Here is a 12351-nt window from a genome sequence, read left to right on the forward strand (position 1 = left end):
ATGTATGTCGACATCCATCGGCTCTGCATTATCTTCCGACATGACCAACCTGTTTGCCTGCCTGCTCGAGTGACTACTTTAACCAAAAGCACACCGCACACGCGTCCAGCACCGGCAAGCAGCAGACGACACTGCATCTTCGCCAGCTTCAAAAGCATCCATGGCGCCAACGCAAAAGACGATCGACCGAGAGACGCACCAGGCGCGCAGGCAAAGCCGCGAACGAAAGGGCAGATCGATCGAGCGCCAGGACGACACAGTGGATAATCAAATCGGCTAATCACAAGTTTCGTATATTCCATCTTCAGTAAGTATTATATAAATGCATATGTGTAGGAGTGTGAGTGTTTACGTGTGTCTACCGGTGTTTTTTTTAAAAATCAGTGGATTACAAAGCTCAATTATCATATACTGCTACACTGAAGCAGCTGCCAGTAGCACAGTACACCACGGCGCAACCGACACCGCTCGTGGCCGCGGAAACGCAGGCACGCAGGACATGCGTTGCCCCACGAACGCCTTCGCCCCCACCCATGTGAGGAGAAGATATGTGCCTGACCTGGGGTTGTAACACCACAACAAAACACCAAAAGTCACCACACCTACCGACCACAACAAGGAACGTACTCAAGCTAGCAGAGCATCATCCTTAGATGCCCGGCCTTGCAAATTTTGATTTCCACACAAGGCCGATGCAGTACAAGAACGTGACAACAAATTCAAAGCTGAATTAAAATTACAATTATTTCTTCTTCAAGTACTAGTGCTAGAGGTCCAATCCTTTAATTGGCCCAGAGAAGGAAACGTCTAGGCGGGTGCTAAACTAGCAGCCTCAGCATAGCCCAAAGCCTCTTCTGTCTTCAATATAATCGAAGAGGCTTCGTCTTCCTCTTGCATGCATGAGCAAAACAAATCGATAATTGTCGAATGATTAATATCTCTCTCCGGTGCTTGTGGTGATCGATGGGAGGAGCTGATCGATGGTCTCTAGAACTGGCCGCCCTCGAAGGTCTGGCCGAACTGCCAGCCGGCGGGGACGGCGTTGTTGCTGGTGACGGTGCGGCCGTCGCTGGCGGTGACCTGGAAGGAGAGGCTCTGCCCGTCCAGGTGCGCGTTGCTCTGCCAGTTCTGGCCCCAGTTGCGGGACATGGGCTGCCACCCCGTGCGGGAGCCCCTGATGGAGACGGACCGCACGTCGCCGGCGCCGGCCACGTTGGTGACCAGCACCAGGTTGAAGTAGGAGTGGCCGTTGATGGTGAACCGGATGCCGCCCTTCTTCACGCACGGGACCCTGCGTTTGTTCGTGCAAACGTTAGTTGATCGTTCGTCGTCAGTTCGTTGAACGATCTCACACGCAACGGTCAGTACGTGAGATGATTTTACGAGGAACGACCAAAAGGCTGGCAAAGCACATGCGCGTCGACAGGAGCCTATCCCCATGCACCGTATCAAATCTGCAGGGTGGCCCACTTTACTAATGGACCGAACAGGATGTGGGGCCCACGAACCTTCAAACCGACCGACGCGGTTGATCGGCGCGATCGAGCCAGGACGTGGTACGAAGTTGTGAGTCAGCTGGCTGTACGTACGTGACCCACTGACTCGTGCCAACAACACATGCAGTGCGGCATGTAGCTCACCTTCTGTATGCGACGGGCACGATGCCAGCGCGGTACTGCGCGATGTGGAGGAAGGCCGGCTCGGCCATGTCGAAGTGCGGGCGCGGCGGGTTGCACCAGCCGCCGTCGTCGCTGGGGAGGCCGTAGTTGGGCGGGCAGAAGTTGGTGGCCGTCACGGTGATGGAGCCCGGCAGGCACCACCGCCCGTCGTTGTCGCACCGCAGCTCGTAGCAGGATCCGCACGCCGCGCCGTCGTTGAACAGCGCCGTGCTCAGCGCCGCCGTGTTCGTGCCGTACCCCTGGCTGTACAGGTTGCCGTACCCGCAAGCACCGCCTGTAAAAATTGTGACCGAGAATTCACCGTCAGCGCGAGCATTGGTCAGGGCTTAGCATCCTGCATACATTCGCCGGTCGGGCAGGGCAGGGGACTCACCCATTGTGCCGGAAGCATCGCCGCCACCGTAGAACGTGGCGTGTGCGCTCTGCCACCCGCCGTAGCCGCCGGCCGTGGCTTGCGGGGCGAGGAGACTGAAGGTCGTCGAGAAGAGGAGGAAGAGGGCACCGGCGATGGCCATTGCTAATGCTAGGACCTTTTGGCTAGCTAGCCTCAGAGCTAGGGAGGAGGTATCTAAAGCTAGCTTGCAGCTTGCTATCAACTGGCCTCGGAACGTCTGGCTGGCAGTGAGGAAGCTTGGCCCTCCCAGCCACTCTATTTATAGCCTAGCCAAAGCACAGCTCCTGCGCTGGTGGCGGTTGAAAACTCGGGGCCGTGCGTGTAAATTCTTTGCGATTTGGTGCGAGGAAAGGCGGCCATCAAAGCAGAAAATGAAATGGCGGACGGCCTGAGTGACGTGCCCGGTGGCCACGGCCACGGACGGACGCGATTGCTCTCGGGCGCGCGGCGCGCGGCGCACGTAACAGGCACCAGCTGCTCGTGTCGTGGGCGCGTTTGGTGTGCGGTGCGGGGTCCCGGCCCCGCGCGGCCAACTCCCCACATGGCTCTCGCGAGCCTGCTCTGCGCTGCTTAGCTAGGACTCTGATGAAAAAAATTCAGACTTCGATAGCATGCATGTGTCGCAGCAGCAGCGCCATAACTCTGTGGACCTGACGGGCGAGCTTCGCCGGTTCGCTGAAGGGGATTGTCCATCGCCTTGTCTGGGCCGGAGGAGATCCGCTCATGTTCGGTGTCGCCGTGCTCGGCCGCGCGGCGCGGACGCGGCATGGGCAGGCTGTCTGCCGGATACGATCCACAGTATCCATTAGTTCCTTAACGTTTTCGTCCAACGAGACGCCATTTTGGATTAAAAATTTGACATGCTTCAATCATGGAAGCCAATGCAACGCTCATATGCGAGTGTTCATTAGCCAACCCGACAGCACACAGCAGCGGAGTGAACCAGGAAAGTTCACTGATAGCTGAAGCTTGCAAAACCTTCGGGACAACCTGATAATTACTCTGTCAAGCTCAACTGTTAGCTAGGGTACCTTACTATAGTTTAAACTCAGACAGAGAGTACACCCAACAATTGATTGGGTATAAAACACGGGTCGATTTGTCGGCCCACACAGCACATGAAGCTAGAGGATAAAAAGAATAGCAGCCCACACGGAGGGAATCATCAAGCAAGTGATTAAACAAGCTAATACACGCTACCGGCTTGAATGATCAGTGCACGTATTAAGGTAGATAATGTGTGAACAGGCAAAACCTGCTTGTGGGCTCCTGCTTCTGCACCTGCAAGGGGGGTCACATGGTCACACACCTCACATGCGTGGAACATGGCGTTACTGTGTAGATGAGTGAAACACGACCTGTGCTGTGCATGAATCCAACAGCTTCAAGCAAAGCTCGATCCCTATAAGAACATGATCTTCTAGCTACGTATGGTTATAAATCTAGGTAGTATGTGTAAGGTGTGTGTTGTATGAGGATTGTGTACACGTGCATATGAATATATGCTACAGTTGTATCCAGTAGAGATGTGTAAAAAAATGAAGTTGTAGTCAAGCTTATGCCACATATGTCTCGAAATGCAACTCCGTATCTCTTTGCGCACGTATGGTCTTTCTCGGCCGCCTATCTCTCACCTAATACTCATTCACCTGTTGATTCTTTTATGTACTTCTGATTTTTTTCACCTACCATTTTAATACGAATTTTAACATAAATAAATGGTTTTGACAAGATGTGAGTCCGCATGGGCTAGTGAAATTTTCATGTTAATATTCAGACCTAAGTTTTTGTTTAACCCAACAACATCAGCTTTTAGATAAGTCATTCCTACCAATATTTTTGTGTTCACCGTCTGATTCTCCCCCTTACATTGCCCATGTTTTCCAAGGATAACATGCCACCGACGTCAAGTAGCTGCCTTCAAGCCTGCCTGCCCTGTTCAATATCAGGAAAGCAACAGTTCCCTAGGCTCACCGTCGACGCTGGTCCAATGCCACGTTAGTTGCACATGGCCGCCCGGGCGTTACGGCTAATCTCCTGTCACTAACCAACAGCCTCCTCTTCGGACTCGTCCTGCTCCCAACAGTTGCTGACTCCTTGCTGAATCGTCTGGTCTGCTCTGCTCTGGTCTGGTGCTGCTGCCCCTAACCCCATCCCCCAAGGAGTAGCACACTTGCACTGCACTGCTGCTACAGAGATGCATGCAGGTTCAGTCTGAAAAAAAATATCTTACCGAGTTACCCGGATACACTTCAGCTTACTCCAACATGACTACTCCTGTAACACTGTAGTAAATTGTTTTTTTACGACTCTGTAGGAGTAAAATGTTCGGTTGTTTGATAGGCTGTACAGCAGCAATAGTGTTCAGAAAGTTTGCAATTTTGTTTCAGACCATGTAGAGCCACAAGTTACTTATCAACACTCGGTCATCTGCCAGCCGCTGCGGCCTGCGAGCAAGAAACAGAACAGTCGGGAGCTATTCCTCCTGCACGCACCACATGAGGATATGACAGGGACGCCTCCCGGGGGAGGAAGGCAGCAGCCATGTGGGGGTGCACACCGAAATAGATCGCGCGATCTTGCCGTGATGGGATTCGCTGCTAAGGAAACTCCCTCGGTCTCGGCTCCAGGTCCCTCCAAACGGGTTAGGATCGGATCTCTGCGAAATCCTCCAGGAATGAAATGTGCCCAAGGGAATCTTGCGGCCTACGCCCTCTGTATCTTGTTTACTCGGACAGACACAATGATGATGAGTTCGTTATACAGTTAGGAGTATACTGCTAGTTAGCTTTCCAGAGTTGCATTGCATGCATTCCTGGCGATGGTCCATGATTGCCAGGAATATGCTTTGTTTGGACATGAGAAAATGGGTGATCTGGTCGAACACACTGCTTTTGTTTTTCCTGTCATTTTCTGAACCTGAGATTATAAACAACAATGTCCCAAGAGCTTTTTGGTAAACTGATGCTCCGAATGTGCAATGCCATAGTATCTGATTCGTTCAGGAACCGTTTTCGTAGCTGAAAGTCGTTGAGATTGCATGACTGAGCTGAGCGTCTGAATGTTTCATCTTCATTTCTCTCCGGCAGGCTGGCTGGCAAGTGGCATGTGGTGATGTATAAAGGGCAGTGGACTAACATGCGTGCAGATATGGTCCTGAGCGATTGCTCGTGCGCTGGGTAACGGATCACGGGTCTGCATAAATCGCTGACGTGCGACTGATGCAGATATCGGGCCGGAACAAGTCATGCTGAATCGATCGCCCAAAAGCTAGTAGCTGTAGGAATAACTGGAGACTTCTTTTTCGTTATCCACCTCAGATCTTTCTCATGATGATGAAAGGCACGTTCATGTGGATGGATCGTTTCGGTCTGAATTTTGATATGGTTTTTGTTCCTATCTTTTGCTTTCAGCATCGTTGGACCATGCATGTGGTAACATGGGTTCGTTAAAGATCTCCAACTGAAAACCCCTCCACATAATATATTAGATTAGACAATTTGCAACAGAAAAAAAATAGCAGAGTGGGCCCACCACGGAAACTTTGTAGAACAGAGAACATTTTTTCATAGCTTACTTTTCCATCAGCATTTGGCAACCTACTTATGAAATTGCACTAACTGTTCTTAGCTTATCTCACCCAAAAGTATTTGCAAATTTCAGCATGATTGTGTGAGAATGGAAATGTAGGGCAGGAGATTATTTGTCAGGTTGTCTACTTCATTTTCCTCAAGAAAACAAAGGTTGTCTGCTTCACAATCCGATTTGGAGGGGACCAGCGGATACAGAATATTTACAGGCCTGACTAAAATCAACCGAACCTTTCCGGCCCAACTGGGAAAAGGCCTTTTCATTTTTATATTTCAAAAATAAAAAATACAAAACTAGACGTCCATTTTGAAAAATACAAAAATTGGCTATTGTTGCTTGTTGGAGGACGACACCTTAAAAAAAATAAAGATATCGTCATTCCAACAGGCAAGAGGTTAAAAAAAACACTATGTTTTATTGCTCTTAAAATTCAATGATAAAAAAAATCAACCCACACATTACTTTTACAATGATAAATAAAAAGACAAATTTATGTTGTATAGACTACAAATTTCATTGTACACGGTCTGTACAACATTAATTTGTCTTGTTTATTTCTTATTGTACATATCATATTTTTGTCTGAATTTTTTTTAAAGCTAGATAATAGGATCCTCTATAACATATATTTTTCAGAAGTTTTATAATTATTTTAATAGTATTTTAAATTTTAAGAACAATAGAACACAATATTTTTTGGTGTAGTGGTATATAGTGAATCTTCATAGTATGAACCTTCAATTGCGTGGTGACAGGGGTATAATGAATTTTTTATATAGCCAAACAGATGAAAAACGGGCGTGTCAAGTAACGGTGATGGTATGAAGTGGATAATATGGTATTTTAGTGAGATAGAGTGAAAATCGAACTTTATTAATAGTAAATAATAAAACTGAGTCAATCCTAATGACATAGTCAATTGATCCATAATGAAACTGAGTTTATATACTGCTCCTTGCCGTTGACGGACGACGACATGCATATGCAACCTGTTGCCTGTTTCCATCTCTCATAGGCCCAAACGAAGGGGAGCCTTCCTTCACTGACCTCATCAACGCGTTTCCACTTTCCACAACGACTTGACTAAGAGCAGACCCGATGGACATATTTGTCTGTCTAGACAAGGACTACTTCGGCAGCAACCATACGTACCCAAATCACGGAACTTACATTGTACTCCTGTGTGTGTATATATATATATATATATATATATATATATATATAGTAAGCATGTTTAGTACTTTGGAGTATATATTTTTACATACGTATTTTATAATATAGGTAGTATCTTATGTGATAAATAATATGTGTATGTAGCATGTGAGTATATAAGATTATTTAAGTAGTATGTATATTTTTTTAGTCGTTTGTATATATTTTTTTAGTATATTATATTTTATGTATAAATATAAAGGTGTTATCAAAATCTATTAAAATTCATGAATTTTTTTATTTTTTTTAGTTTACATCGGAGTATCTTAGAATGAGTATATAAATATACTCATAGCGATAAAGTAGTATATCTAATTTATTTATATGGTATATAATAGTAGGGAGTATATACTCTCGAAAGTACAAATATAAAAGTATTATCAAAATATATTAAAATTAATGAACTTTTTTTTCAAATTTTCCATGTAGTTCACATCATAGTATCTTAGAATGAGTATATAAGTATACTCATAGTGATAAAAAGGAGTATATTCAGTTTATTTATGTGATATATTATAGTAGGGAGTATGTACTTCCAGAGTACAAACTGGTTTCCATATATACTAGTTCTATAAAATAAAAAAGTTTTAGCAACTCCGAATAATCTCTATCGTCCATCTAATCCGATTAAATAGTCACCATGTAAAATTATTTTTTTTAAAAATACTTTTAATATCCTCACTCACAAATCAAGAAATTAACATTGTGCTATCTTTTTACAACCACACACATGTTTTTTTAAAGTTTAATATTTATTATATTTTAAATTAATTTTACATGTGTGAACCATCCGTGCACATGGTAATCTACCGTCACAAACGAGCAAGACACGCAGCGTTGATTCAGGAAGCCTGGTGCGGTTCTCATCGCCGACGAGGCAACGACCTAGACTCAAGTCTCCTCTGCTGCTCCGGTCTCCACGGCACAACAGAAGTACAAAAGAATTCCACCTGGTGTTCAGACCTCGCAAAGTACGTGTCCACACCACGTACAGTGGAGAAACTATCCCGGCGACTGATGACCAAGTCGTCGGCCGTCTCTCCGAACACGAAGCCGTGCGTGTATATAACCAGCTCCAGCAGCTGGTGTCACCTCCGCAGCTCAGCTCCGCGCGAACGCACCGACAGCCGCTACGTACTCTCAACTCCTTAGCACGACGAGACCTGAGGGGCCATGACTCGCCGCGCGCTCGCGCCGTCTGCGCTGCTCCTCGTGGCGCTGGTGCTGCTGGCGGCGCTGCCGCCGCGCGCGGGGGCGGCGGTGTCGTGCTCCACGGTGTACAACACGCTGATGCCGTGCCTCGGGTACGTGCAGAACGGCGGGACGGTGGCCCGGGCGTGCTGCGCGGGGATCCAGCGGCTCGTGTCCGGGGGGCGCTCCAGGGACGACCGCCGCGCCATCTGCACCTGCCTCAAGAACGTGGCGGCCGGCGCCGCGGGCGGGCCATACATCAGCCGCGCCGCGGGGCTGCCCGGCAGGTGCGGCGTGCCGCTGCCCTACAAGCTCAGCCCCAACATGAACTGCAACGCGTACGTGAATTTTTACCCTGGCTTTGAACTTTCCTCACGCTTGTATCTAACGAGATGGTTCCAAGCTAGCATGATTTTTAACGCAAACGTGACACTAATTTTCTACAGGATAAACTGAGGTGTCTCAACTCTCGAACGTGGTGAAGTCATCACGAGAAGGGCCCGTAGGCTGCTGCTTCTACTAGTTCTAATGTTGTCACATTTACGATCCTTGAACGTTCTGCCAAACTGTACGTCCTGTATCACGTTTGTCTTTAGCCCTGCGTCCTCTGAGATCTAGTATGTGATTAGATGATCCTAATAAATGAACACATATATACTTTGATGTCTCTTGCGTGGACCCCTTGATGATACGTCAATTGTCGAAGAGCGACTTTGATGATCTGGTTCCAAACCTTGCGATAAGAGATCCGGCAATCGCTAAGCCATCACCGACACCAAGACACGATTGACCTGAACATGAGGTTTCATCCTTGCAATCAATCATGAAACAAGTAAGAACAATGTATAGATGAAATCTGAAATAATGCTAATATACCAAGTATGCACACAAGAGGTTCAAAATTCGCCCCTGCTGGTCTAGTCGACACGAGAAACACGAACTTGTTCCACACTCACACAGGGGAAACACACTAGGGCAAAACCTAAAAGAGTTTAGGGGGGCCGCAACACATATCTACGAGGGAGAGGAGGATAAGGGTGGCGACCTGAAAACACACATCGTGCCAAAATCTAAAAGCTGGATAATAAGGTAGCTCATAAGCTAGCATCAGAGCAGGTACAGGACTGGGTGATGTTCTACTCCGGCCGGAATATGTTCCCCAGTACGTAATTTCTTTTGTGGCCGGCCGCTGATATTTCGGTCTCTAGTCAATGGTATTCCCCTTATATTTAAGATTCTGTTTGTTTCGGACCGTAAAAGCTAGATTGTAATCATAATCTAAAAGCTAAAATAAATAATTAGATTGTAAAAACTGGATTATTATCATAATCCAAAAGCTGAAGTAAACAACTGTTTGTAAAAGCTAGATTGTTACAATTCAACACCTAGATTGTAACAATTCAACAATTCGCCTTCCACTGAATTGTAACAATACACTATCTATATTTTACAATCTAGCTTCTTACAGTCTACAATCTATAAATTGTTTTTCATAATCTACAGCTGAAACAAACATTCCCTAATAAAATCTAACATATTTTAAGAGGGTGTTAGCACATAATATGAGGGATAGGAGAATAAGGGTGGTGGTCAAGAGGATGGATTAGCTATGGCAACGGGTCAGGTTGGGACGGGATGAGTGGAATCGAGTGAGGTATGGATAGATAAGGTTGAGGATAACAAAGAGAGAAGTGGAGTTCGAGCCGGATGTAAGGGAACGAGCCAAAGCGTGAGTTAATTAAAATTTCGAGTCCAAAGCAAGTATTAGTACCGGTTCTTATTAACAATCAGTACTGATATTATTAGTGTTGATTTGTCTTTCTCATTTTTGCGCATGGGAGATTAAGAACCGATACTGATATATTTTTTGTTGTAGTTACTATTGAACTGACATCGATGAGATATTACTTTTGACCCATTCTATAGTAGTGTCATCTTTTTTACTCTATACTCCTCTTCTCTCAACCAAACCAAGAAAACAGTAACAATAAAAAAGGAGAACGAAAGAAAGAAAACATTAGAAAGGAAGCAGCAGACAGATCCAAGCATTCCACTCCGCATTCATCAATTCACAGAGATAAATATTGCCCTGCATGATCAAAAGCAGACCAACACGCCACAAACACTCAACATGACAACCTAAATGATCAGAGCGCTGCAGTGCTGCTTGATAATTCGGCCATTGATTATGCGCAAACATATATTATACTATACGTTACTGGAACGGAAGTTACATCATGCGCTTTTTCGTCATCATATGTAACGTTTAGTGTATCTAATTCGGCTCTATATATCACTAATAATTATAACTGAATAGATAAAAATTCAGCAAGCATGATTGTGCCTCCATACAATAACTATCAAATACGATTAATAAATAACTAAATTCGGAATAAAAAATTATGGAAGATTAGCAATTCTATTTCCATATAGTTTGGAAAGCAAAATATCAAAATAAAGAGTCCAAATGAAATAAAATTAATAATAATTGAAATTAGGGTTAGAATAGAAAAAAGAAGGATCCATATTAAATATAGTCTTTGAAAAAATATCAAATTATTATAAAATCAAATACTTAAATAAAGAGTCAATGTAAAACACAATTAAACAATAGCTAAAATTCATAATGAAAATAATGAAAAAAATTCAAAATTATTATTAAGATAATAGACTAAGAAGCATAGTATAGCTAAAGTTTGTCGCATCAAGCATGACTCAGGTAAGATAAACTTATTTTGATTTTGGTTAGATGTCTATATCTAACAACGATTTTAGCAGTTGATCAGAATGTATAGGAATCGAACTAATACATATATACGATTCGAGTACAAGTTTAAAGCATAAATAATTTTCTCTTCCACTAACATATTTTTTTATCTCTTCTAATTTTATACTTTTGTAACTAAATGGTACTAACCTCATGAAAAAAAAGCTAAAACACTAATTTTTATAATAAGACTAACCATATTATTAATATGAGCTATCTATTTAGGTACTCAAATATAATAGATCAATCCCATATATTCTAACCCTCTCTCTAGCTTTGCCCCCAAAGCAAGCGTGCGCCACCGCCCCTCGTGTCCCTATCCCTTCAACAACTTAGCGCGAGGCAGCAGCCTGGGGACGTCCTTTACAAGTACACTCGCGCAACAGCCCCGGAACGTGCACCGCGATCGCGCCTCTCATTTGCTTGCCACGCACGGGGGCTAGGAGCATCGGGTGAGTGTGATAGTGCAAGCAGAGCGTGCGTGCGGCGCGAGCTAAGAGTCATGGGGCATCGGGATTCGGAGGCGCCGGCGGCGAGCGCGGCCGCAGCGGGGCGGGTCGTGAACGTTACTGGTGACGGTGGCGCGGCGCCGGGGGACGAGGCGACCTTCGACACGAACATGGTGATCATCCTGGCGGCGCTGTTCTTCGGGCTGCTGTTCGCCATCGTGCTCAACTCGCTGGCGCGGTGCGCGCTCCGGTGCGGGGGCCGGGGCGCGGCTGGCGGCGCCGAGGGGGCGTCCTCAGGCGGCGCATCCTGCGTCGGCAGCGTCAGGAAGCGCGCGCTGAGGAGCATCCCCGTGGAGGTGTACGGTAGAGGGGAGGAAGACTCCGAGGAGGACGTGTGCGCCATCTGCCTCGGCGAGTTCGCGGATGGCGAGAAGGTGCGCGTGCTGCCGCGGTGCGGGCACAGGTTCCACGTCCGATGCGTGGACGTCTGGCTGGTCTCGCGCGGCTCGTGCCCGACGTGCCGCCGACCCGTGATGGGCGGCGCGCCCGCGAAGGGCGGCGGCAGCGTGGGACGAAGCCGGCGGCCGGATAGCGACACCATCGCCGTGGTCATCGTGTGAAAGCAGCCGAGCAATCGAAGCCGGCCTAATGGCGGAACGCACACAAGCAAAAAACAAAGCAAGGTAGAGTATAGTTCTGACCCGGTGGATAAGCTCGTGTAAAATATCTCTGTAAAATATCTTCCTCGTCATGTAGTCTCTTCGATCGGATATTATCCGGCGACGGTCGGGCCACTTGCACGTCAGGTGTCGCTACTTGCTATAGCTACCGTCGCAGCATCTAGCCGTCGAATGTACCAGTTGTTCAATTGTTCACCGTATGTGTTCGACGGCGCCGTACAAATTTTGTTGCCCACGAGTAGGCATACCGTCAAATACGCCCATCAGCTCATGTGCATTGGTGCATGCTCCCTTGTCCCGTGCGCTCGTTGTCTCGGCCGGCGGGGGTTGCGGGTTTCGGCCGCCGGACGCCTGGAAGCGCTACAGCGGCCGTGCGCTGGTCCGCGAT

The 12351-nt window shown here is 46.7% G+C and overlaps 3 protein-coding genes across 3 annotated transcripts; 2 read left to right on the plus strand and 1 right to left on the minus strand.

The window, feature by feature from the left end:
• Positions 1 to 624: 624 nt before the first annotated feature.
• On the minus strand, positions 625 to 2324 carry LOC133885339 (expansin-A4). The gene is made up of 3 exons (XM_062325036.1): positions 2053 to 2324; positions 1641 to 1953; positions 625 to 1291 (listed from the first exon to the last, which is right to left on the minus strand). The coding sequence occupies exons 1-3, from the start codon at positions 2192 to 2194 to the stop codon at positions 988 to 990; spliced, it is 759 nt and encodes a 252-aa protein (XP_062181020.1). The 5' UTR covers positions 2195 to 2324; the 3' UTR covers positions 625 to 987.
• Positions 2325 to 7965: 5641 nt separating this feature from the next.
• On the plus strand, positions 7966 to 8734 carry LOC133885340 (non-specific lipid-transfer protein 1-like). The gene is made up of 2 exons (XM_062325037.1): positions 7966 to 8405; positions 8514 to 8734. The coding sequence occupies exons 1-2, from the start codon at positions 8050 to 8052 to the stop codon at positions 8521 to 8523; spliced, it is 366 nt and encodes a 121-aa protein (XP_062181021.1). The 5' UTR covers positions 7966 to 8049; the 3' UTR covers positions 8524 to 8734.
• A 2388-nt stretch (positions 8735 to 11122) lies between these two features.
• On the plus strand, positions 11123 to 12126 carry LOC133885113 (RING-H2 finger protein ATL74-like). Its single transcript, XM_062324762.1, has one exon. It carries the CDS (start codon positions 11337 to 11339, stop codon positions 11901 to 11903), a length of 567 nt encoding a protein of 188 aa, XP_062180746.1. The 5' UTR covers positions 11123 to 11336; the 3' UTR covers positions 11904 to 12126.
• Positions 12127 to 12351: the final 225 nt, after the last annotated feature.

This window comes from Phragmites australis, chromosome 11, assembly GCF_958298935.1.
Source record: "Phragmites australis chromosome 11, lpPhrAust1.1, whole genome shotgun sequence".
In the NCBI taxonomy this organism is placed as follows: Eukaryota; Viridiplantae; Streptophyta; class Magnoliopsida; order Poales; family Poaceae; genus Phragmites; species Phragmites australis.